Here is a 27767-nt window from a genome sequence, read left to right as displayed (position 1 = left end):
AGTCAAACCACATGGCTGCTTCATATCAGCCTCTCGAGAGGCCCACATTAACCTGAGTTTTAAAACAATGCATATTAGTTAAAAAGAAACAATAACAATTGCTTCTTGTACAGCAAAATAAGAATCTATGAAATTATCAAATGTCTTTCTAGAAGGGCTAGGCAATTCAGACTTAAAAAGCAGTCACAATTACTGCTTTAAAAGCACTTGATGTGGCAATAAACACATTACCATGAATGCTGTATATAATGCAGTTACTTTAGTAGCAGTGTTACTTAAGTAACTTTAAATATGCCTTTTTCATCCAAATGTGAGCAAAAGCTCAGTTTAGAATCATTGGCATTATTCAAATGATTTGAAAAATGGAAATACTCAGAAACAGGGAAACAAGGTGAATAGATTGAAGGACAAACAAACAGATGAGATCATAGAGAAAATCTCAAAGAGAAAAGGAGAATTTTGAAACTCAAAATATTTAGTAATAATTAGCTAGGCATTTTCTGCCCACCTCTGTATCATAACATAGTATGAAACTAAATCTTCATTTATTCCTATTTTTAAATCCTTACACATATCATTTGAACAATCAATAGAACCATATACCTACATAACACATGTACTCACCCAAATAAAACCTTATGGTCTTCTTTATCTCTTCTATGAATATGGCCATAGCCCCCTGCAATTAATACTTTCACTTCTAATTTTATATGTCTCCACCTGTCTTCTGTCCATATAGTCAGAATAATGTAAGGACTTTTAGGTAAAAGTTACCAATTACCAAATGCCAGTTTATGCAGAGGGCAGAATAAGAGCTGCACCTCAAACACTGAGATTGGTGTCCCTCTGAAGTGCAAAAATACTTTCTAGTAGAGGGACACTGTCTGTTAATTATCAATCCTGAAGGTAAGCATATGGAACTTTAAAAGTGGTAAATCACAATCAGGTTACAATACAGACAACAGAATAAACTTCAAGCTAAACACCAGCTTCATTTCAGAACAAAATGACTTTGGTCTAAAGAAAGAAGGGGCTAAGCAATTTGGGGCTGTTCAGCCTGGTGTAGAGAAGGCTGCATGGTGACCTCATAGCAGCCTTCCAGTATCTGAAGGGGGCCTGCAAGGATGCTGGAGAGGGACTCTTCATTAGGGACTGTAATGACAGGACAAGGGGTGATGGGTTTAAACTGAAACAGGGGAAGTTCAGGTTAGATACAAGGAAAAAGCTCTTTACTGTGTGGGTGGTGAGGCACTAGAAGAGGTTGCCCAGAGAAGTGGTGAATGCTCCATCCCTGGCAGTATTCAAGGTCAGGCTGGACAGAGCCTTGGGCAATACAATCTAGTGTGAGGTGTCCCTGCCCATGGCAGGGGGTTGGAACTAGATGATCTTAAGGTCCTTTCCATCCCAAACCATTCTGTGATTCTATGATTCTAAAATCTAGGATGTAAACACTGCTTCTAGTGAGCTGTTCATTCATCTATGGGAAGATTGAGGCTTTCCTCAAAGAAATGGACTATTTTCCTATGTTTTTCCTTTTCCTCTGGCCATATACAGAGCCCAAATGCTTTTACAGAGACATAAGAACAAATGACCTTCTGCCTCCATCGTTCAACATGAGTCATGCATAGCGTGGAAGAGTTAGAATGAGTCATATATTGCTTTCAGCAGTGTTTGCTGGAGAACAGTGCTTTGCATACAAGCACATTGATTCGTCTGGAGAAATTCACTTTGCAAGAAACTATTCTATTTAGGAAATTTTATATAGTCTATGTGCAGCTACTTTAATAAATAAAAAAATTAATGATTTCATAGAACATTTGAAACTGTGACAGTTTGATATAGTTATTTCACCACTGAAGGGGACGTCTGTGCATCAGAGTTACTTGGGTTTTTCTGCAACGATCATAAATACACACACAAAGAATCAAATTTGATGAGAAAGTCATCCTGACTTTTATGTTTATGTCACCAGCTAATATTCTGGTGCTAACCATTCAGGATTTGCTGTGAAAGCATGAGCTACAATGAAACATTACATAATGCATTGTGGTTTTCCACCAGATGCCAACTAGCTAGACCTGATAGTTTTTGACCTATGTCTACTCTCCAGCCCTTTGTGGAAAAACAAATTAAGGTTCTCAGCTTAAAAACAAGAGCAGCGACAGGTAAACCCTTTATTATTTGCAAGTGTTTAATTTATCTTTTAGGAATGGTGGATAGTTTCACCAGCCTGGAAAGAGGTACATGTCTGGGACTCGTCTCTCACTTTATAGAAGACCCTGAAACCATGCAGTATCACTCAGGCTTTCAAAGGATGATGCCACGAACCTACAGATGGTCAACTCTTTCTCCTGAATAAGGCTAACATCTGTGCACACCATCTTACCGATGCACCAGCAGTACTGAATTGTCTGCATTGTCAAGTTCCAGTACTTCTTATCATTTCAGCTGAGTCTAGGTTTAGGCTCTTTTTTTTTGTCATTGCCAAGATACATAGCAGGCTGAACCAGAAATACATGGGAGATCAGCTCGTTCTCCATGACCATGGACCACTAGATGCTAACTTGTCTCAAATGCAACCCTCTGCTTTGCTACACAGGGCACCCCAGGTTGCTGCCCCAACTTCTTAAACCCCCTGACAAAGAGAATCTCCTTTCATGTGGTTTTGCCGCCAGATGATTACTCGTTCTCCAGGTCAGGATTGCTCCTGTTTCTTTACTGCCACACAGATGATAGCAGTAACAAGGCTTTCCAGTAAATCCCCCTGCTTCTTCACTGTCAGCCTATTCTTAGTTTGGTAGTGGAATGCCAACATCAGTTTTAATTTACCTTCATTTTCATTTCCTGGCCTTTAATGTCTTATCCACACATTTCTTAGCACTGCTATCTTCACATCGCTTGTGCAGTGCCTGTTCTGAATGGACAGTGGTACCCTTTCCAAGTGATGAACATGGATGTAGCACAGCTTTGTATCCAACTGTAATAGTTTTCTGCAGGGAGGAAACACAATTACTACATAAATACAGGAGGTGAGAGGAATAAACTTATGGGCCAAATGCACCAGGCAAGGTTCCTATGAGGGTTTTTTGAGATAAGAAAGAAAAGTAATTTGAGAACTACTGCCCATAAGGCAGCATCTCCCACAGAGAGGAAGCCACAGAACATTTTTATTTTGCTGTCAACCTTTTACTCTGGAAACATTGTCCTAATGAAGTAATATTTCTGCTTACAATTAGTCTGCTCTCTCTGACAGAATATGCAGTGGTCCTAAAATCAAGATTTCTAACTGTCTATGAGATTCAACTGCATAAAACCTTACTGCATAAGTGCCTTTCCATTTATTAAAATCGTATTTCTTTCACGTTCTTGGGTTTACTATTTAATATGACCTTATGTAAAAAACTTGCTAGTTTTACAATACTTACATAAAAATGATTTCTGAGTGCTATGAATTCATTTCTCAAAAAAAGTATAAAATAAAGTTTTGGTCTCATGGGCAATTATAATCTTACAAGGCTATTTAGTGTCATCTCCTGTAGCCAAAATGTCTAAATTTGTAATGGAAATATTAAAAATAATAAATTATAATTTCAGTAGTTACAATATTTTATGCAGAATATTTTATAGAAGTTAAGAAGCCCTCTCAAGAAATGCCAGGATGAAAAAACCTATATTTTCTTTAAAACCTTAATCGAATTTCATTTTCAAAAGTAACAAGTAAATGAAAGGATAAATTATTCATAATTTCCTGCAAACCAGTGTATTAGTAAAAACACTCTGGAGCTTTCTGAACAGTGTTTTGGTTCATTAGGATTTGATTTATTGCAACACATTGCATGTATTAAAGGTTTCTGATTTAAGACTCCAGCATTTAGCATTGATTAGCAGAGCATATGATAAAAAGCTCTTGTATTTCCAGTTAAGGTTGGCACAGAGAGACTGCTAAGACAATGTGCTGTCCTTCACATCTGAGAGATTATTTAAGAGTGACTTTGCCTGTTTAGTCAGAGGTTGTCTTACGCAGCCCTGTCATCCAAGCCATAGAGCTCACAAGGGTGGTTCTGTGGATGGGAAGAAAAGTAGTTTTAGCAAGTGAAATTCTTGAAGTTGAGTGAAACTTTTTTTTTTTTCCTTAATTTGTTTATTGTTTTGGTGGGTTTTGGCTGGTTGGTTGGTGTTGTTTTTTTTGTGAGACCAGATCTCCTAAACCTTGGATTCCTTTTAATAAAATGAATCTCCCTTTTTGTTTAATTAGCAGTGAGATTTGCAACAAGCTAGCGAATGTCAGAATAGCCTCTTCCTTTCTCAGCCAGGACATTTGAGCAGTAAAGCCATTATCCCACCTCTAGCTTGTTTTGGAAAAGCAAAACCAGTAACTGGCTGTTCTAACTTTCAGCGGAAAGCAGTGCCCTCCCATCCCCAAACATACTCGATAGAACAGCATCACCTCAATGTTCATTTCTGGTATGATGTTTCCTTGAGGAAATAAGCCTACAGATATTTTTCTTTCCTTTCAGCAGCTCAGATGGTACATACGATTTACATATGCCAGTTTCTTTAAATATCTGTAAACCCTACTCTTTCATATGTTTTTTATTCTTTCTTCATAATACCAGCACTCTTAATCCGCTGTTCATGTTTTAATGCAGACAGCACCCAAACAGAAGTGGGCTCAGTGACACACTGAGCCCAACAGAAGTGGGCTCAGAGACACACTCAGCTTCTCTTGCATGACATCTATGCTATTTTCAACACTTCGGATTAGAGAGAGCTGAATTAGTTATCTGAGAGTGTTTCAGGTTTTTAACTGACGTAGTCATTTAACTGGCATTTTTCATTTATTTTTAAATGGTCACAAATTAAATGCATTAAAACTTGTACCTCCTTCCCAATTCTTTCTGACCAAGATATGTTGAAATTCAAAGAATTAGAGTTTAGGCTTTTAGATTTCCTTCCTTCCAACTTGTTTAGCCATCTATCCTTGGACTAAATCACACACAGTATCACAGTATGCTAGAGATTGGAAGGGACCTCAAAAGATCATCTAGTCCAATCCCCCTGCCGGAGCAGGAACACCTAGATAATGTTACACAGGAATGTGTCCAGGCGGGTTTTGAATGTCTCCAGGGAAGGAGACTCCACAACCTCCCTGGGCAGCCTGTTCCAGTGTTCCCTCACCCTCACTGAGAAGAAGTTTCTTCTCAAATTTAAGTGGAACCTCTTGTGTTCCAGTTTGTACCCATTACCCCTTGTCCTATCATTGTTTGCCACTGAGTAGAGCCTGGCTCCATCCTCGTGACACTCCCCCTTTATATATTTATAGACACTAATAACGTCACCCCTCAGTCTCCTCTTCTCCAAACTATAGAGACCCAGCTCCCTCAGTCTTTCCCCATAAGGGAGATGCTCCACTCCCTTAATCATCTTAGTTGCCCTGCGCTGGACTCTCTCCAGCAGCTCCCTGTCCTTCTTGAACTGAGGGGCCCAGAACTGGACACAATATTCCAGATGCGGTCTCACCAGGGCAGAGTAGAGGGGTGAAAAATTCTTCCAAAATGGCAAAGTGGCAAAGCAGGGAAAAATGAAGTTGATATTCTTGTTACTTGATCAACTTGACTGCTCCAGTGAAACAGTTTCCTGTGGCAAAATGTTGATTTATTAAATTCAGAATGTTTCACTGCAATGTGATTTAAACAAAATTCTATTCTGCCAGCTTGTCTGCTCAGGCCTGGAAAACCAGCCCATTTGAAGACTATTTTTTAAATATTCCAAAAGATCATAATTAAATGTAGCTTTGGAATTTCTGATCTTCCAGAAATTAAAAAATTGTTAAAAAATAATTCACACCCTGATGAGAGATTTTCTAACATGAGAATATCCCAGGAAATAGATATTTCAGATTTTTACTGCCCCTTCATTTCATGCAAAAGCCAGAATCATCATAACATTTACATTATATATATCTTATATATATATTATAATGTGTATATATATATATCACAGTATCACAGTATGCTAGAGATTGGAAGGGACCTCGAAAGATCATCTAGTCCAATCCCCCTGCCGGAGCAGGAACACCTAGATAATGTTACACAGGAATGTGTCCAGGCCAGTTTTGAATGTCTCCAGGGAAGGAGACTCCACAACCTCCCTGGGCAACCTGTTCCAGTGTTCCCTCACCCTCACTGAGAAGAAGTTCCTTCTCAAGTTTAAGTGGAACCTCTTGTGTTCCAGTTTGTACCCATTACCCCTTGTCCTATCATTGTTTGCCACTGAGTAGAGCCTGGCTCCATCCTCGTGACACTCCCCCTTTATATATTTATATACACTAATAAGGTCACCCCTCAGTCTCCTCCAAACTATAGAGACCCAGCTCCCTCAGTCTTTCCTCATAAGGGAGATGCTCCACTCCCTTAATCATCTTGGTTGCCCTGCGCTGGACTCTCTCCAGCAGGTCCCTGTCCTTCTTGAACTGAGGGGCCCAGAACTGGACACAATATTCCAGATGGGGTCTCACCAGGGCAGAGTAGAGGGGAAGGAGAACCTCTCTCGACCTACTAACCACCCCCCTTCTAATACACCCCAGGATGCCATTGGCCTTCTTGGCCGCAAGGGCACAGTGTTGGCTCATGGTCATCCTGTCGTCCACTAGGACCCCCAGGTCCCTCTCCCCTACACTGCTCTCTAACAGGTCGTTCCCCAGCCTATACTGGAACCTGGGGTTGTTCCTGCCCAGATGCAGGACTCTACACTTCCCCTTGTTATATTTCATCCAGTTATTCCCTGCCCAACTCTCCAGCCTGTCCAGGTCTCGCTGGATGGCAGCACAGCCTTCTGGCGTGTCAGCCACTCCTCCCAGCTTAGTGTCATCAGCAAACTTGCTGATAGTACACTCAATTCCCTCATCTAAATCGTTGATGAATATATTAAATAATACCGGTCCCAGTACTGACCCTTGAGGCACTCCACTAGTTACAGGCCTCCAACTAGACTCCGCCCCATAGACTACAACTCTCTGGCTTCTCTCCTTCAGCCAGTTCGCAGTCCACCTCACTACCTGATCATCCAGACCACACTTCCTCAATTTAGCTGTGAGGATGCTGTGGGAGACTGTGTCAAATGCTTTGCTGAAGTCAAGGTAGACCACATCCACCGCTCTGCCATCATCCATCCACCGTGTTATTTCCTCATAAAAGGCTAAGAGATTGGTCAAACATGATTTCCCCCTGGTGAAGCCATGTTGACTGCCCCTCATAACCCTCTTATCCTTGATATGCCTTAAGATGGCACCAAGGATAAGGTGTTCCATCACTTTCCCAGGGATGGAGGTGAGGCTGACCGGTCTATAGTTACCCGGGTCCTCCTTCTTGCCCTTTTTGAAGACTGGAGTGACATTTGCCTTCCTCCAGTCCTCAGGCACCTCTCCTGTTTCCCAAGACTTGGTAAAGATGATGGAGAGTGGTCTAGCAATGACTTCCGCCAGTTCCCTCAGCACCCGCGGGTGCATCCCATCTGGACCCATGGATTTATGGATGTCCAGATTGCTCAACTGATCTCTAACCCATTCCTCATCGACTAAGGCAAACCGTTCCGTCGACCTGTCTTCATCTAAGGTCTCCGGGGTACAGGGCTCTTCAGGACTGCCTGCAGCAGAGTAGACAGAGACAAAGAAGGCATTCAGTAACCCTGCCATCTCTGCATCTTCTGTCACCAGGGCACCCATCCCGTTCATCAGTGGGCCTACATTGCCTCTGGTGTTAGTTTTGTCTGCCATGTACTTGAAAAAGCTCTTTTTGCTGTCCTTGACCCTTCTTGCCAGGTTTAATTCTAAGGATGCCTTAGTCCTCCTAGCTGTATATACACATTAAATATCAACATTTGAGCAACTTTTAAAAGTTGTCTCAATATTACATTTGAATTGTCCAGATTGAAAATTGTCCACCCAAAGTCATGGGCTTCAAGGACCTATGATTTTCACCCCAAGACATCAGACCTTCAAGTAAAGTCTGTATAAAGAATATTTGAGTTCACACTTTTGACAGCATACTGTGTTTGCTTGCCTTTCTCAAAACTCATGAAATATTGACCCTTAAAACTGTCAGTGATTCTTGAAAGCACAAGTGCTTTTTTCGGTTAAGATTCAATTGTTTTAATAGGGTAAATCTCAGTACAATTTTCCATTTTCTGGGTTCTTAAACTCATCAGAACTCTGTAGAACTGTACATTACCCTGCTCATTAATAGTGTAGATGCAAAACCAAGATCAGGATCAGTTTAGGTAATAGAAGTTTTGATATTGATTTCAATATCAAGGGGGTTTGGTCTCATAAATAGTCTCTGCAACAGCAGCTCTGACTGTGAGTTCAGGACTTTGGAGAGGAGGAGGCCACATTTCCCAGTAATATTTAATCCCTGTGGGCTATAAAGACTGAAGACCTCCTTTGTAATAGTATTTACTGTAGTTTTTTCAGCAAATTAGCACAAATGTTAGGAAATGAATTGAATATGCATGGATAAATAAGCATTAATCTATACATCTCTATAATTAATAGAGACTAAATATAATCTTATTAATTTAGGAAATCTTTAATGGAGCTCAAGGCGTAAGTGTGAACTGTTGAGGCTACACTTTGCATGTTTAATAATAATAATGCATTTCTGTTAAAAAAAATAGGTTTAGCTGCAGAATGCGAAGTTTTTAATAAAAAAGCTCTGCATGTGTCTTTCTAGTAACATATCCCAAGATTTATGTGCATTGTAAATAAATATGTCTGTGGTATTATAAAGTGTAATTCCACTGTGTTTGTTATTAGGAAAGGGAATAAGGTTTCCCATATGCTTTCACTATTATTCCTCTTGTAACTGGGAAGATGCTGCCAGCACATTATCGGGAAATAAAAGCTACCCATCACTGCTGGTATTGCAAGGTGGTATTGCAAGGTGGGTGTTTAGAGAGCAGCCCTGTGTTACAGACCAGCAGGGATTTACTCTCAGCCTTCAGGCTGCAGGTACATTTCAAAGCTCAGCAACAAGAGGCAAAGGCTCAGACTAGCAACAGCCTGTCATTTGTTTGCTTAATACAAGGGAACATTTTGGGTCGATAACACATACATTGATAATATTGACGGGAGGCTTAGAAATTTCCAAAGATGAGGATCTTGCCTGAGACTTGGATGTCAAATAACTTATGCTCAAGATTTTGTGAAGGGTGAGAGGAAATTGTTTTTGGAAAAGGGAGTTTATTAGTCTTTCACTGTTGTGGTTTTCATTGGGTGGCACAGCTAACAAGCCCTGTATACTGCACTCTGAAGGCAATATAAAGACTATCCACTGACATGAAGGTACAATGAGGTTTAATTGTCTAAATGTGTTGGGGGAAAATTTTTGGCTGAATCATGCACTAAGTACTTGTCCTTGGTTTTCTCTGTTGCTATATTGGACAATATTCTGTACTGTGCCAGTTTAAGAGGACAAGTTTATAAATGTGAAAAGCTACAGTTCATTGCAATATATACAGACACAGGTATATGCCTGTAGATCTATGTGTACACAAAAGGCTGGAAAGAGTGCATTGTAGGATGGTTAAAACCAGTCTTGCAATATTCTTCTGCTATTATCTGCTGATGGATAGAAAAGCTGTGCAGAAGGATCTGGACAGGCTGGATCGATGGGCTGTGGCCAATAGCATAAGGTTCAACAAGGCAAAGTGCATTTGGGCCACAACAATCCCATGCAACACTCCAGGCCTGGGGAAGAATAGCTGGAAAGCTGCTCATGGGAAAGGACCCAGGGGTGCTGGTTGACAGAGCTGGATGTGAGCAGCGTGTGCCCAGGCAGCTAAGAAGGCCAACAGCATCCTGGCTCATATGAGAAACAGCATAGCCAGGAGGGCCAGGGCAGTGATTATCCCCCTGTACCGGGCACTGGTGAGGCTGCACCTTGAATCCTGTGTTCAGTTCTGGGCCCCTCACTACAAGAGAGATGCTGAGGTGCTGGAGCAGGTCCAGAAAAGGGCAATGGAGCTGGTGAAGGGCCTGGAGCACAAGTCTGATGGAGAACAGCTGAAGGACCTGCTGGGATTTAATCTGGAGAAGAAAAGGCTGAGGGGGGACTTTATCGCTCTCTACAACTACCTGAAAGGAGGTTGTGGTGGCGTGGGGTTGGTTTCTTCTCCTAAGTAACAAGCAATGGGACAAGAGGTAATGGCCTCAAGCTGTGCCAAGAGATGTTTAGATTGGATATTAGGAACAACTTCTTCACTGAGAAGGTGATCAGGCATTGGAACAGCCTGCCCAGGGCTATGGTGGAATCACTGTACCTGGAAGTATTCACAAACTGTGTAGATGAGGCCCTCAGTGACACGGTTTAGTGGTGGCCTTGGCAGTGCTGGGGTAATGGTTGAACTTGATCATCTTAAAGATATTTTCCAACCCAGCTGATTCTATGATTAACCTGATCAACGCCAGATGGTTAGCTGGTTTGAATCCTTTCTGGGTTTAGTCATTTAAGTGGCTGGTTGCTGGTGCTATAACCTTAGTCAGCAAAGGTTTGAGGTGTGCTAAACCCAAGTAGAGAGAGGGAGCAAAGAAGGGGGAATGCAGAGCACACAGAAGAGCTTGAGGAGCAAGGAAGATTTTCCACAATGGAAAAAGATAACCTGTTTTTTTAGCAATTTCTCAACTTTCTGCTGCAAATTCTGTCCAGGATCTGAATGTACACATTGTTAAACAGTCCCATTTGGGTAGCAGAGCATTAGCCAAGCAAAACCTATTAGAACAATCCAGTATTTACGATTTTTAACCTGCCCTTCTGTCGTGGTTTAAACCCAGTCAGGCAACTTGTTCACTCACTCCCAGTGAGTGGTGCCAGGCTGACAGCAATCGAGGGCCCCCCCCACCCAGAGGGGCTCCCCCCTTCCCCGCTCCCGGAGGAACGGGGAGGAGGATCGAAAGAGTGCAACTCCTATGGGTTGAGACAAGAACAGTCCAGCAACCAATGTACAACACAAATCACTACCGCTACTATCAGCTACAACAATGATAAGAGAAAATAACAAGGGAAGAGAATACGATACCACCGGCCAAGAAATGAGTCCCACCAGGAAGCCCGTGTCCTTCAGGGTAACTCCCAGTTACCCCCTACCCCGGCCATGACGTGCTGTGGTATGGAATACCTCCTTGGCTAGCCTGGGTCAGGCGCCCCGTCTCTGCTTCCTCACAGCTTCCCCTCCTCCCTGGCAGAGAATGAGCCTCACAAAGTCCTTGGTCAGGGTAAACATCACTTAGCAACAACCGAAAACATCGGTTTCACCAACATTGCTCCCAGGCTGGAAGTCAAAACACAGCACTGCACCAGCTACCACGAAGGAGAAACATGACTGCTACTGCTGAACCCAGGACATTATCCACCCCTTATTCCATACCATTCACGTCATGCTCAGATCCCACATTTTCAATACACCATTGCTCTCCCACATATATACATCCATATACATACAGACCAAGAGAAAAAGATCATTTTCTTAGTGCATGGACCAATCCCTATAATGCTGCCGAGTCTATTCGGTCCATGATGTCAGGTTCCATCTCTTGTAACAATCTTTCTGGGCAGGAAAGGCTGTGTGCAGTATTGGATCTTTGCGTGCTGATGCTGGTCGTTCCTTTACTGTGGAACTCATCCGGTTCTATCAAAGTTCATTCTCTGTTGGGATGATGGTTGGAGGGAAGTCAGGGCCAGTCGCTGGTGACCTGAAGACATCTAGTTGATGGGCTATAAAAGTATTACACAGCAGGCAACAGCATACAATTGAGTTTACTGGCTGTTTTCCCCTAAAATCAAATCCCCTTGAGGTATATATCGGACTTCCCCATCTTCCCGCATTACCCACCAAGTATATGCAGGTCCCTGAGCAAAAGCAATCCCACGAGTGGGTTTGCCTTTACCTGAAGCAGGAATAACCCAGACTGTCTTCCCCAGCAAATTCTTCATATGCACCACAGGAACTTTGTCCCCCTCTACAATATGTAAAAGTTCTGACTGGGCTGGGCCAGCCCTGTTGGCAGATCCTCTGGTGTTGACCAACCAGGTGGCCTTAGGTAAGTGTGTATCCCAATGCTTGAAAGTTCCCCCACCCATTGCTCTCAGTGTAGTTTTTAACAGCCCATTGTACCATTCAATTTTCCCAGAGGCTGGTGCATGGTAGGGGATGTGATATACCCACTCAATGCCATGCTCTTTGGCACAAATATCTATAAGGTTATTCCAGAAATGAGTCCCATTGTCTGACTCAATTCTCTGTGGGGTGCCGTGTCACCACAAAATCTGTTTCTCAAGGTGCAGGATAGTGTTCCGGGCAGTGGCATGGGGCACAGCGTATGTTTCCAGCCACCCGGTGGTTGCTTCCACCATGGTAAGCACATGGTGCTTGCCTTGGCGGGTTGGTGGCAGTGTGATATAGTCAATCTGCCAGGCCTCCCCATATTTATACTTCAACCATCGTCCTCCATACCAAAGAGGCTTTAACCTCTTGGCTTGTTTAATTGCAGCACATGTTTCACACTCATGAATAACCTGGGCAATAGTGTCCATTGTTAAGTCCACCCCTCGATCACGAGCCCATCTATATGTTTCATCTCTGCACTGATGGCCTGAAGTGTCATGGGCCCACCGGGCCAAAAATAATTCACCTTTATGTTGCCAATCTAAGTCCATCTGAGCCACTTCAATCTTAGCCGCTTTATCCACTTGTTGGTTGTTCTGGTGTTCCTCAGTGGCCCGACTCTTGCGTACATGGGCATCTACATGACGTACCTTCACCACCAGGTTCTGCACCGGGGTAGCAATATCTTTCCACAGTGCAGCAGCCCAGATGGGTTTACCTCTGCTTTGCCAGTTGCTCTGCTTAACTCTTGAAATCAGTCGTGGGCAAAACACACTCTGTATGCGTGCTAGCATGGTGATTCCCATCACAATCAGCAAACAAGTCTCAACAGCATTAAAAGGCCATTCAAAAACTTCAAAACTCTCAAATGTATATGGTCTGGGGGGATGACTGGGAGGGTAAAAGGATGTCTCCTTCACAGGTTGAGCACCTGAGAAGGAGAAAAAAGATGTGTAATTGCTAAGCACTTCTATTGTATACCTCCCAAAGTATAAAGGTGGTGACCACACTGGGAACATAAGCCAGATCAGTTTCATGATCAATGATTCTATTGTATTACAAGTCATTACCATAAAGTACAGTGAGACAAAAACCTTAGCCCAAGCCCCACACTTGAAAAACACTAATACAGCAAATACCAGATGGAAGTAAGATATGATATACTGCAACTGTGAGATCAAGAGGAACAACCTTGAGAGCCAATAAATCAGCATTGTGACGAGTGACTATTAATCCAGTCAGATCTGTTGTTATCTCAACCCTCGTGCCCCACGTTGGGCACCAAAAAGAACTGTCGTGGTTTAAACCCAGTCAGGCAACTTGTTCACTCACTCCCAGTGAGTGGTGCCGGGATGACAGCAATCAAGGCCCCCCCCCCCACCGGGGCTCTCCCCCTTCCCTGCTCCCGGAGGAACGGGGAGGAGGATCGAAAGAGTGCAACTCCTACGGGTTGAGACAAGAACAGTCCAGCAACCAATGTACAACACAAATCACCACCGCTACCACCAATGACAACAATGATAAGAGAAAATAACAAGGGAAGAGAATACGATAACACCGGCCAAGAAACGAGTCCCACCAGGAAGCCCGTGTCCTTCTGGGTAACTCCCAGTTACCCCCCACCCCGGCCATGACGTGCTGTGGTATGGAATACCTCCTTGGCTAGCCTGGGTCAGGCGCCCTGTCTCTGCTTCCTCACAGCTTCCCCTCCTCCCTGTCAGAGCATGAGCCTCACAAAGTCCTTGGTCAGGGTAAACATCACTTAGCAACAACCAGAAACATCGGTTTCACCAACATTGTTCCCAGGCTGGACGTCAAAACACAGCACTGCACCAGCTACCACGAAGGAGAAACATGACTGCTACTGCTGAACCCAGGACACCTTCTCATATAAAATATGGCACTTCTCCATACCTAGGAGAGTAATAGAACCTCTCATGTCAGAAATGAGTAGAAACTTAGCGTAACACCTATAACTAAAAGGTTGATATTTTGCTGAATATATTTTTCTCAGTTTAATGATCATAAGTTACACTGATTCATACTTTATACTGCAAGTAGCTATACAGTTTTCAATAGAATTATTTAGAGAGAAAAGTACTACCTATAATGACTATGATCAAAAGCAACTGGCTTAGTAATGCCACTTTCTGCCTACCACCAAAATACATGTGAATGGCTTTGAAATAGGAATTTTTTAAAATGAAAAACAATACAAACATATCCCCCTACCCCTCTTTCTATGCATCTTTTATTTTCTGAGATAATACTATGCAAGCACCTAATTTGCTGTTGAGCTTAGCTTTCTTCACCGTCTTAACTGCTAGAAACTTGGTCACCATAAAGACTGACAGATGGTGTTCTTATATATGTGAGAACAGAGAAAAAATGAAAAAAGAAAAATTTCAACTATTGTGAGACCTAAAAAGGGATGACAAAGATTAGAAATACTGTTATTATTGTTATCAGACATATTTTGCTTGGAAGACATACCTTTCCTCTAGGGTGTGGGCTGAATTTTTCACCAAAAACCATTCCCTGTGGAAGGCTCCATATACCACAGGAATGTGTTCTCATTCAAATGATAATCTGGGGAAAAGAATAAGAAATTTCAAAATTACGTTCCCATTCTCTTCCAATAAAGCCAAGAAAACATGTAGTATAAGACATCAGTAACCACTTTCTGATTAAAAAATGCTTGCTAGAAATGTTTACTCTCCCAAATAATTCTCTTTCTGTACTTACAGCATATCACAGCATTCATCCTGTGTAATTTAGAAAAGCAGAAATGAGGACCTTGAAGACAGCCAAGCATACCTTTCTAACAGGAAATACTTCACAGATGCATGATGCTTGGGAGAATTCAAGGCATAGCAATACCAAAGAAAGGTTGTTAGAAGCAGTTTTAGAAGCCCTGGAGAGAAGTCATCCCTGTCAGCAATGATTTAGCGGCATCCAGAAAGGGATGAGCTCCATCAGCCAGTTGGAAGTTCACCCAAACCGTCTTTTTCTTTCTGGTGGCTCAAATACCCTGCCAGAACTCCCACTGCTGGGGTGAGGAGGCAGCTACTACCCTTGCTCAGGGCCTTTTCCACAGTCCAGGAAGCAGCCAGTCGTCTTCCCTTCTCAGGGCATTTGGGATGCACTGGCTTGCCCTGAAGTGCTAGAAGTGGTGTGAAAAGTATAAAGAAATGGTATGAGTGAATTATTTGTGATTCTCATTGCATTCTTTAGAAGGGGTTATAAGGAAACATAGCAATTAATAAGAAAGACAAAATTGGAAAAGTCAGAATTTAAAAATATCTGTTCACAGACCGAAAAATGCTGGAGAGCCGTATTTCTGCTCCTTTATTTGGATATTTTGGATATTCCCATTTTTTACCAGTAATAGCAGGAACAGGAACAGAGAAATCAGAGACTGCAGCAGTTTCCTTGTTCACCTCCCAGTCCAAAAGCTTTAGAAGCTCTTCATTTAAACATATGGAAGTACCCTCTTAAAGTCACTGTTTATATCCATCATCGTGCAAACACACCCGTTCTGAAAACTGAAGGACAGACCTGAACTCTATATATATCACCTCTGTTCCGATCTCTCTTTTATGATTGAATGTCTGTTGAAAAAAAAAACTTAATTCCTCCACAAAGTATATATGTCAGGTTTTAAGCAGTAAATTTAAAGTAGACATTTGAGATTGCTGGTAGGAGTTCAGAATTTTGAGATAAATATCCATGACGAGAACTCGAAAGAATTTTTATTTTTATGACAAGCTACCTAAGTAAATAATTTTCAAGAGCAGTAAAGGAGCAGAAAACCACTCTGATTAAACCTTAGTACATCCAAATCCAGAAATTAAAGAAGATAAATAAAGTAGCCTCCATTAGTCCATCCCTTAAATAACTTATAACAATTGAGTGCCCACTAATACCAGGTTGGGTTTTCTTTTTCTTGTTGGTTTTGGTTGGGGTGGGTGTTTTTGTTCATTTGTTGTTTGTTTTTTTTTTTGGGGGGGGGGGGTTGTTTTTTTTTTTGCTTTTGCTTAAAGAAGCAATTCTGAACAACCAAGAAACAAGAGGAAAAAAAGCATATACAACTCAAAGAAAATACAGTTGTCAGTGTCACTTGTCTTTTACTCTATTTGTATTGTGCCAAAGAAGGGGAGACTTTGTTCTTTTTTTTGGCACAGCCCAAAAAATTACTTAAGTGTAAGTACTAGTCTCTGTGTTTTACTATTAATAAGGTGCAGCACAATGACTGACACCAGCACAGTTTGCTGCAACAGGATCCCGATCAGTGAACATGAATTTTTAATTAACATACTATTTTAAATCTAGACATTGTCCCTGTAAAGCTTTGAGATGGAATGGTTTGCCCTTTCATTACTTATTTTAGTGTTGGGTTTTTTTTCTGTGATTGATTGGATCTAGATGACAGTTCTGCCTCTGCATTCTGGCCTCTCTCATGCTAGCATTCCAAAAGAATTGCAGATGAACAAACCCCACCTGCCTTGTGCAGACATGGATACAGGGCAAGATGCAAAAAGTGTCTCTTTGTGCAGCTGTTGTATGGGACAAGCAGAAATGCAGCTGTAGGGAGCATGGGAGCTGGAGCTTTCTTCAAGAGATTTCTTCTGCTGAAAATGCTTAAGCTTTTGAAAAATCAGAATTGACAAGAAATAAGCTTTAAGCCCATTCACTGCTCTGCTGAAAGTGCCCCTGGCTCCTGTCCCTACTGCATTCAACCTGCAGGGACAGCAGCAGGCCAGTAGCAGGGCTAGTGCCAGCAAACTCTAACCCCCAGCCACAGGGAAGTGCCACATGTTCTCAGCTTGGGCATGTGCTAGTTTTAACCTTTCCAGGATTTGCCAGTAGATTTCATTAGTATTCCTAAAAAGTCCTTCAAAGTCAGTAGTTATTTAGTTATTTATATTAAAGACCCTCAGTGATTTCCCAAATAGGCCATAAATCTTTGTGGCAGTAACACCAACACAGCAATCACTGCTAGCAGGTAACCAGTGCAGCCATACCCTGCTCCTACAGTACCAGAAGCAGTGCCTGTGGCTGATCACCACCATGCCTAATGCCTTTGATCTTCCCCAGCCAGATATGGCTGGAGAATTGGAAGCTATCCTACTGACTCATCCTGCTTAAAAGAAACCCTGCTTTTCATTAGTGCTCTTTATTCATTATTCTTAATTCATACTTTTTGCCCTGTTAGACTGTCCCCTTGCTCTTCATTTGAGATTTTTGTTGCTAGATCTTCTAACAAGTACAAGATGGTTGGCTATGAATCCCTTTTCCCAAGAAGAGAGACTGAATAATTGCCATGGCTATTTATTTATTCATGTACCCTCACGAGTGTAGTTGGGCAAGGTGCTCTCAATGCCAGGGTACCTGTGTAGCTGTCCTAGCATCAACTCTCCTGTAATACTTAACCAAAAGCTTTCTGAGTTCTTAGGTGATGTTATTAGTCAGTTAGTCATGAGTAGATAGTAAACTTGTTACATCACCAGATTCATCTAATTCATCTCAAACTACCAGAACATTTACTGGAACAGATGCATTCCTCTGTGATGAATTACATGCAATTAGACTCTGGACAGTTTCTTGACTTTAGGTTTGGTCACAAAGTGGCAGCAGAAGTAGATCTGACAAACTGGATATTCCACTCATAAAGGAAAAATGAATTTTGCTGTTTGCAATAAGCATATTACATATGAAAGCAAAACATGAGGGTTTTTTTCTCACTTCAAATAAACCCACATATCCTCTCAGACCTCACACTAAGACAGCTAATCAAGGGAAATGCTAAACAGACTCAAGGAGTAGCTCTATAATAAAAAATAGATCTGCAGACAGAGCTGGCTGTGTTCAGCATCACCAGAGCCCTCCCTATTAATTATTTATATAGCATTACAGATTAGCATAGTACTTCACAGAAATAAATTAAAAAAAAAAAAAAGTGAAGTCCCACATCTCAGGAAGGTAGGACAATGGCCAAAGTGCTGCTTGCCCCACTGGCTGCAGTGAGTGGTTTGCAGCCAGCACTGGGAATTTCCTGGGCAAAAGGTGTCTGAAGAGGGAATGTAAATCTGTGAGGGTTGAGAGCTGTCCATTGATCTGGGGCCTGGTTAACAGCTATTCAAATCAGGTTTGGTGTAGCCAAATGGGATCCCAAAATCCCATTAAAGTTTTGACTAACCCCAAAACTCCTTTCAAAATCTAGTCATTAATGTGAATTCTTTATAATACCTATATTACAGTATGAAAGACATTTCTGATTTAGAATTCTGTTACAAGCATGCAAAGTGGGCTGAAATCCTCACCACACAGGAATCAATGACTCAGCTTCACTGGCATTATAAATTTCTCAGAGTTAGGTTTTAAGAAGTACAGATACAACTGATTTCATTGTCCCCCTTATGGCAGAAATTTGTGCTCCAAACTGAAATCTAAAAACTTAGGAACCTAGAGTCCTGGCTTTGCAGTGACCCTGTCAGTGATGCCAGGCTAGATATCTCTTCTTTTTTTTTGTTTGTTTTTAAATTTGGTTTTCCTGTCAGAAAAACAGTAACTAGCTTTTTCATATCATTTTGATGATAGTTATTGTGATAATTACTATTTCATGGTAGTCCTACAAATATTGCATTTGCTTTGAGGATTGCCATGACCACATAAGGCATTGTCAGATATTTTTTTTTAGCATAAATTTGTGTGAGGGAGCAGGAAGAGGCAATCAAAAATCACATACTGACAGCAGCTGCTCGCAGTGGAAAAAGCACTGCTGAAAGTACTGCTTTTTTTTTTTTTCTCTACAAACTTGCAGCTGGAAATAAAGAGCAAAACTACTACTCTGTAGTTCTCCAACTTCCCACAGACCACCATCAAATTTCACAGAGCAGCTTGGGAATGAACCTCAGGCTATATAACTGCAAAAGCATTAAGGACAGATGTTAAGAACAGAAATGAATAAATGCATTAGAAGGCTTCTTGGTATTATTAACAAGCCTGACAAAACTGTCTTGAAGTGAAAAATCCAGGCAAAACTGTCATCAAATCTTAACATAATTTTGGTTAGAAGGGATTTCTGGAAGTGATCTAGTCTAAACCCCCGCTCAAAGCAGAGGTAACTTCAAAGTTATATCAGATCATATCTCAAAGGACAGAGATTCCTCACCGTTTCTGGGCAACCTGTCCCAGGCAAAAAACCTTTTTACTATGCAATGCATACAAACATCATGTATAAAAAGTTTTACTGATTTATCTACGTTTCTATATTTGCACATACTTTATTTCTGCTGTACGTATAAATAAATGTGTATATAATAATCATATATATATATATATATATATATACTTTATGCACACACATATGACAGAAAAAAAACAAACCTGCAGCAGTGGAATCACTGTCCAGTGCTAGGATCCATTCCCAAATTAATGATGACTTTGAGTAATGGCAAGTTAGCCCATTTTTGACAAGATTATCAGTCATATCCCTCAGGATGGTGATGGGGCAATGTAACCTTGGTCATGCAGCCCTAACATGCCAGACACTGGCACATCCTCCCGCACCAGAAGCGCTTCCTAGAATGAGTCTGTGAAAACAAAATAATTCATGATGACAGCAAATTATAGTTACACTGAAGAGTAGAAATATCAAACTTCCCCTCCTTCCCTTGATCTCCTTCTAAACTGTAGGAAGAACTACAACATTTCTCCTCTGCTCTCCGAATTGTGCAGTCCATACAGACTGGCCATGAAGTAACTTGGTATCATGTTTTCTTAGGCAGCTCCATGTAGTGGACTGCCCTGTAGGCTGGGGCCCCTTGGCACAGGACCACAGAGATCCCTGCAACAGAGACATAAACCTTAAGGTTTTGCTGGCTTCCAAAATTCACATTCGCAGTATTGCCTCTGGGAGGCCACATACATGACCAGGAGCCCTGAAAGAAATGCTTGGCTTCCTGCTCCACACTGGGGTAATTTTGAGTCCTGCAAACCTTGGGTCCCTCCTAGGCCTCTCCTGATGCTCTTGGACATGTTCAGCAACTCTGGGAAGGTCCCTAAAACACAAGCCAAAGTCAGGAATCTAGTTTTTTTTTACAGAAATAATGTTTAGAGCTGCTAGAAGGACATTTTGACAATGTCAGTCTTCATGCTAAACAATCTCTGTGTTTCACAAGGTGTTAGGATTTTCCTCCAAAAACAGATTTTAAGTTTTCACCAACTATTCTCACAGACACTGGTCCCTTCTTTCCCAAATATTCTCCCTTTCTCTAACACTATTACCTGTGATGTGAGCAGTTTCTGGAATGAGGGGCACATGAACCAAAATCTGTTAGCCTTCCTTTAAGATGATGACCAGGTATAAAATGCTGGACGAAGGACAAGACTCTGTGTATTAATTCCTGTATTCAATCCTTTTTTGGTCTGGCTAAAGTTTCCGCTCTCTATTTTCAAAGAAATGGATCACCAATCCCTTTTATGTGCATTTGCACAGACACACACACTGTTGCCTATACCTTTGGCTCCCCACAGAAAGCCCCCAGTATTGATCACATTCACCTCACTTTCCCCGATAAGAAATATGAGATTAACCTTTGCTGGTATAATTAATCTGGCCTGTGTCCTCTGCACACTACAAATCCTTGCATATGCAAAGAACGGCTCATGCTTTAGCAGCAGTATTGATCCAGGAAGACCTTTAGGTTAGGAGTAAAGCCTCTTTCATTACTTTAGGTGACTTTCAGGGTTTGCTTTGGGTTTGTTGGGTTTGGTTTTTTTTTTGTTTTTACAGTCTTGGGAAGTCTAGTACCACGTTTTAGTGTCATTATCACTTAGCTTTGGAGTTTTGGTCCCCAGAGAAACACCTTCTACCTCAGCCAGCCTTCCCATGCCTGCCATCAAAATTAGAAAAAGTCATTCTTTTACCTTCTCTAAGGATTTGATAACCTCTACACTTTCCTTAGCCAGAGGTGTTTTGACCTTTAATTAAAAGGAAAATTTGTTGTCTTCCATTCAGAAGGCAGCAAATAATGAACTCATTAAAATGAGGTTAGTGTTCAGGCCTCAGAGCAATAAGAGCGGAAGCCTCATTAGCAGCTAACAATCCAGAACATAGCACATAAATAAACCTAATATGGCAGAGCAAAATGCCTTGGTGCATTAAATTTAAGCAGAATCAAATGTTTACAGTCACTGATGTCTGGGTATGCAGTTTTAATGTACTTAATAAAGGAAAGCAAATTGCTTCTTATTAGGCACAAAATGCTACTGCAGATATTACCCCAAAAAGTTTATTATGTAAATGTAGGGTAGAGTTCTAATTAACAAGGACATAGAGGAAAATATCACTTCTTCTTAATAGATGCACCAATTATGAAGACACTGTAACTTCAACTCTACAAAAGGTATTTATATGGATTAACAGCAAAGACTGCTGAATGTAAATGCAATATAAAGAAGAAACTGTATCTTGTGGCTGTCAGAGAGAAGCCTCATTGACAAAGCAAAGAATCAATTAATAAAATGAAACCCACAAGTTTTGAGAGACTTCAGGCAATTAAGGTTTTGTATTTGAAAAAATGGCTTGATTTACTGCAAAAAAAGCCCCATAGTTTACTTAGCCTGTCAGTGAGATAGGCCTCTTTGTCCATGTGCAGGTGTGCTCCATGGTTCTTTCCACGGGGAAGAATAATTATTTAGCATGATCTATTTAACTGTCTGAAACTAAAGCAACAGTGAGTTCCAGCTGTTGCTTTAACATACCCCTATGAGTTCAATGGGGAACACTAATTGTGTTCTCACATGCTTTCCTCCACTTACATCTCTTTTAAGCTCCAGTACTCAGAGGAAAAAAGGCAATCCCACCAACTCTGAGGAAAAGACACATACTGGTAGAGATAACTTAAATACTGTGATCACATGAAATATTTAGGAGAAAAATATTTTCTACAAAATTAGATTTGCCATGCTCTTCCCTCCAACCCCCACCCTCTCACTCCCCCCATCTGTATGAATTTTTCTTCTGCTGAAGTTGTGGACAGTCCCTACCACCTCTCCCTCAGGGCTGGCAGCAGAGTCCTGAGGTCAGCATGGGATAGAGGTGAGAGAGGGGAATGAGGACTGCCGAAGGGAGCTGGGGACAGCACAGCAGGACCAGGCAGAATGTGAACAAACGTGTTTGCGCTTGGCATTGGATAGGATTTCCAGCTGTTAAAATTCAATAGCCCTTCTGCATCTTGCAAACCCTTCAGAATAAAATAAACACCTTGCACCTCACAGGAAGGCTGCGCAAATCCCAGAAAGGTGTTGGGCACTGAATGCCAGGGATGTGCAGCTCCTGCATCCTGCTTCATCCAGGAACCACAGGACTGCCTGCGCAGCAGTGTTTGCAGCTGTCCTCACAAACAGGCAAACAAGCAGGGGTTCAAATTCACCCACCTGGGAGAATGCAAGAGGAAGAAAGTTGTCTGCTCTTCTCCTGCTATGGTACTTTTCTATGCTGCTTGCCCTTAAAGTCTGTACCTACAGGAGACAAAAGCTCTCATTATCTATGGTGCAAAATTACCATTGAAGGAAGTATGAGTCAGTAGCAATTTTGTTTGAATATACGTTTTTTAAAAATAGGGAAAGCAGACTCTAATCACATCAACAGAGACTGCTTTTTTAGATTAAGAATGTGGAAGACATTAACCCCCCCCCCTCCCCCGGAAAGTAATGACAAAATATGTTTGGACTGACTAGCTGAAAATACCTTCTCATTATCAAAATCAGGTAAGGTCATGAAAATGAAGTTTAGCTGCATATTATAGAAATTAATATGCATATAAAGAAATTGAAATAAAAAAAAATCTCTAGGACCAAGCAAAATCCAGTTTGAGTTACACATTTGCCCTTCTGACAGAGAATGCTTGACACACTGCAGGTTACAGGATTTACATCTTAATTCTTGCTCTGTAGTTTTAAAGAGACTACACCAGGCTGGAAGGCATCTCCCTATCTCACAGATCTGTCATGTTATTGAGATGTGAGTGTGAGGGAAATCAAAAGAGAAAAATCAACAAGATATAGTGATATTTGTTTCATGTACCTTCTTATACTGTATGTTAAGTGATGATAATTTCTCAAGATGTTCATTTCTCAAAGGAAAATTGAATTGATTTTGCTCAGACCATCAGTCTTTCTCAACATCTATAAAATGCTCTAGATTGCTTGGAAAATTATGTTCTAAATACAATGACTCAGATTCCATGTTTGTGAATTTAATGGTGTCAATTTAGTGCCAGCTTTTACCAACTGGGGATTTTTCTCCATGTCTTTGCTAACAGTGGGGTTGATCCTATAGTTTTACATTTTAGTGAACATTTAGTTGTTTTATATTATGTAAATATAGCCCCATATATGAAATTGTCACAGGATTGAAATAACCCACTTACTAAATGCCTGGCAAGATAGGCAGTAAATGATACAGCTATCTTAATATTTAATTCTAAATCACAAGATTTACTGTCACTAGATTACTTGATTTCCGTTAGCAAGGGAAGGAATTTGCTCAATGACTGTTGTAACCAATAACAGCTATATTTGTTTTACATCTTCCTAAACACCCAGGAAATGTTTCTGTTTAAGAAATTAAGGCAGATGCACAGTCTGACAATACCCTGTGTTACATTCCCAAGCTGCCTGGCACCTGAGGGATGCCCCTTTAGAAGGCAGCTGTTAGCAAATGATGCTTCAGAAGAAGCTTGTGCTCCAATATGTAGGGTGCCCAATATACCTCATTAGGTGGGAGTCAGTAACTTTAAACAGCTAATGTCCTACAGCAAATGCAGACAGAAGCTGACAGCACCTCCCAAAACACTGCAATATAAAGGAAATCTGATAAATCATGAGACCACCAAAACCTGACCTGCTTAGTTCGGCTCCACTCCGGATGATGATTGCACAGGCCACCAATTGGCACCTCAGCCACTTAAATCCTGGTTTCATCATTTACACTGGCCTTGATATGCATTTAGATTGTGGTCATAAGTAGAATTTGTTGTTGTTGTTGTTGTTTAAATTAGACCAGTGGGTTAAGCAAAAAGGTAAAGCTATTTTCCTGTAATATTAAGTGAAATTACTAAGGACCATACAAAATGTTATTTTTTCAAATGAAAGGAAACATTAGCTGAACTCAGACTGTGCGTAAATCAATGCATTCATTTTGTCTTTGAACTGTGCAAGAACATGAACATTCAATCAATAGAAACGTTATTAATTGATAATGGGAAAAGTTCTCAAGAGCCACATAATGGAGACACAGAAAATTGATGAAAATAGAACTTATAACCCATTCAACACTGGCAAGCACAATAGGGAGATAAGTGCACTATCCATCTCACATATGTAGCACGTCCAGATTATGTGGGCAGGTGACTGAAAACAGACAGATATCTGTGCAGCGAAGACTATCTTTAGCAGCAGTGCAGAGCTGACAACTAACAGTAAATGTAGATAACTCATGCAGGCTGAACCATCCTTTCTCTAATAGTTGGAAATATGTCCAAGAAAAATGGTGACCAAGACACCTATTTCTTCTATAAGCAATACCCATTTCCTCCATGTCACTTAGACAGGTGTTACCTTTTGCTTGGAGGACAGATTAAAAAAAGTGGGTTTTCATTTCTGACACAAACACTGCTTCTGCCATAGGTCAAAATTGGAGTTTTGCTCATTCACACTTTAGCATGAATTTGATAATCAGACACAATCAAAAATGTTTCTGCAGGTAAGTAAATCCCAACACCTCTACATTTGAATAGCAAGTAGCATTCCTAACTTTACTTTGGGTTTTAAGTACATTTCATCAAGCTTCATTAACAGCCCAAAGCATGAGTGGCTTAGTGATTTAGTATATCTGAATGATGGAATTCAAGTCCTGCCATAGATCACTGCAAACAGTGTTCAGTACCTTGGTCCGATGTACAGAACTATCACCACCTTTGGTACTTAGGTACTATTACTAGCATTGCAAGACCATCAAACACTGATAGAACAAATTCAGCTCACTGTAATAGTCATAAAAAAGAACGAGCCCAAAATAAAATGCGAAACATTTAACAGGGTCTTCTTTTTTGTATCTCCTCAATAGGACATAACTTGTAAAATGAGGCATTTCAAAAAATAATACTCATTTTTCTAAATGCATGTTAATTTCTTATTTATTTCAGGCTTTACTAGAGACTCAAAATTTACTGCGCACTCAGGTTGCAAATTTTACCTTCAACCTTGGATTTTCAGGAAAATTTTACCACACAGGTAAGAAGGAACTTCATGCTTTCAGGTAGTGACAGTTAAATAGGTATCAGGATTTTAAACCTTGCTTTAAATATGCCCTTTTTAAGAAACATGTTGACTCATTGAAGCAGTGGGAAATAACATGCTCCACCATTTTAGCATCAGTGTCTAATTCAGTGTCCAAAGGGGCAAAGCTATGTATGAGCTTCTCTGGAAAATATAGAAGTCCTTAGGTGCTTTTCTGAAAGATGTGTGGTAGTAAATCTTGGAGTTATAAAGGAGGCAAAGTAGCTGCTAAGATATCTATAATTTCACTAAAGATAGGACAGCACAGAAGACATACTTCAGTTTTTCCAGTATGATAGATGTGATAAAATACAAAAGATAGCAAAAATCATGTCTCTCAACCTCTGAAAAGGCAGAAGTGTTTGAATGGGAGGCACAACATTTTGTTATGACTGTAAAGCTCATCTCTGTCAGTGGTCTGCAAGAGGGATGGTAAAAGAAAACAAAATGAAAAGAAATTTGTATTGAAACCCTGCTCCTTTCACACTCTATGCAGTAATGAGTTGCACAGTCACACTGTGTTTCTGTGGAAGATGAGGCATTTTTACAGCTCCTCCTCCTGAGTCCTTTCTGTCTTTTGCTCAATTTCTCCGCAACACATTGTCCCTTTTTTAATATTTTTTTTTCCCCTCCTCCTTTGCTCTCTCCTTAATACTTTGCAGCATCTCCACTCAGGCTTCCCTCTGCTGCCACTTGAGCCATGCAGCTCCCAAGTACTGCTAAGGCAAAAAAGAAAAAAGAGATACTTAAGGACTCATTTCAAAGGAGACACCTCCTGTCCTTCTCCATTCTAATCCCCATGGCCTTCCCACCTGTGAAGATCACCTGCAGCATCCTTAGCTGCCAACCCATTCAGCCACATTTAGTGACTCTTACCAAGTTGTGCTAGGAAAGCTAAGAAGTTTATCTAGAACAGAGGAGGCATTACAGCAGCAAAAGGATGGGAAGGTAAGTTTAAAAGCTCAGAATGATGTAGCCCCAGCTGTCACAGGCCATGCAGTAGCTGTGGAGTAAGGCAGGTCACCTCTCACAGGGTAGATATAGCTGTATTTCCCTTTTCATAGCCAGTATTTGAATACCAAACAGATGAGCTTACCCAGCTCTCATGGCTATGTTTCACCACCCATTAGGAGAGTACAAGATCCCTGGAAGAAGGAAAGATGAGGAAGCGTCTGAGGGATGAGTGGAGAGAAGTAGAGAGAATGTAGAGTAGAGAATAATGTATTTGCATCCCTTTTGCTTTCAAAGTCCAGGCTGTTTTTCCCCTTGTGCAAGCACGCAATGCTAAGCAACTGCTGCCCAGGAAACCTTATGAACTAAAGATATAGGCTGAAGAACCTGAGAAAAATAAGAGGTAGAGAGAGATGGAATTACTTGCCTGGGGTCATATAACAAACCAGTGGCAGACCTGTGATCAGAAAGTAACTTGGTAGACCAAACTTCAGCATTCTCCTCACTTCATCTTACCTGCCTATGTAGTTATTCCTTTGGAGATTAATTGGGCACACACATAACACATCAAAACAAACAAAAGTATCCCAAGGCTCTGAGCTGCTGTACCATATGATGCTGCTCGGTTGTGGCCATCTGCAGAGTAAAGGTGGTATCAGTCATGACAGTGTCCACTGCAGAGAAAGGTAATTCAGGGAGAGTACTATAAATACTATGACATGAACAGTGGCTGGCATACACCATGCAGCCTTTGAAACCCCTGACCTGCCAATACATTCTTTTCTTCCTTCATCCTGAAGGCCTCCATATTGTTGTCACAGGTTTCCTTTCCAGCTGATACAATGCTAACCGATTTCCAACTTCCTACTGCTGTAGAGAGAGAAAATAGATGTGCCTGTGTGCCTGTCCTCCTAATGCTCTCAAGGATTACAAAAATGAAGTACTTAAGAGTTCTTAGAGTTATTAAGAGTTCTTAGTAGTTTGCAGAACTACTTAATGAATTGAAGCGTGTCACTGCCCCCTTTAAGAGACCTGCTGCTGCCTATACTCAGCTATGCATCTGAGTTTTTAAGTGAACACTTCATTTTGTCATATCAGCTTAGTGGAAAGGTTTCAAAGTATTCTCCATACCATATACGCTTTATTGAGTCATTAGAAATAAACCACGGAAGGGTATTCTTTACCGTAAATGCGGCTTGTTTACCCAGAGCAGCTTTTAGTAGCAGATACTCAAATGTTTTATTTGTGCATTTCAACTGCTGTGCCTTACTGAGTTCCTTAATGTGTGATTTTGTTCTTTCCTTTCCAAA

The 27767-nt window shown here is 41.1% G+C and overlaps 1 protein-coding gene across 3 annotated transcripts in view; it reads left to right on the top strand.

The window, feature by feature from the left end:
• NDST4 (N-deacetylase and N-sulfotransferase 4) overlaps positions 1 to 27767 on the top strand; it is a 107276-nt gene that overhangs the window by 25055 nt on the left and 54454 nt on the right. For all 3 annotated transcript variants that reach the window (XR_009965243.1, XR_009965244.1, XM_062620882.1), the window contains exon 3: positions 25374 to 25461. Coding sequence is in view for 1 of the 3 variants with exons in the window: in XM_062620882.1 (XP_062476866.1) it covers positions 25374 to 25461 (88 nt within the window). In the remaining 2 variants the exon portion in view is untranslated. The remainder of the gene's footprint in view (positions 1 to 25373; positions 25462 to 27767) is intronic.

This window comes from Pezoporus occidentalis, unplaced genomic scaffold (genome assembly GCF_034315485.1).
Source record: "Pezoporus occidentalis ecotype Australia unplaced genomic scaffold, CSIRO_AGI_Poc_V1 ctg224, whole genome shotgun sequence".
Classification (NCBI taxonomy): Eukaryota; Metazoa; Chordata; class Aves; order Psittaciformes; family Psittacidae; genus Pezoporus; species Pezoporus occidentalis.
Note: the sequence above shows the minus strand (reverse complement) of the source record. Positions and strands in the feature narration are given on the sequence as shown.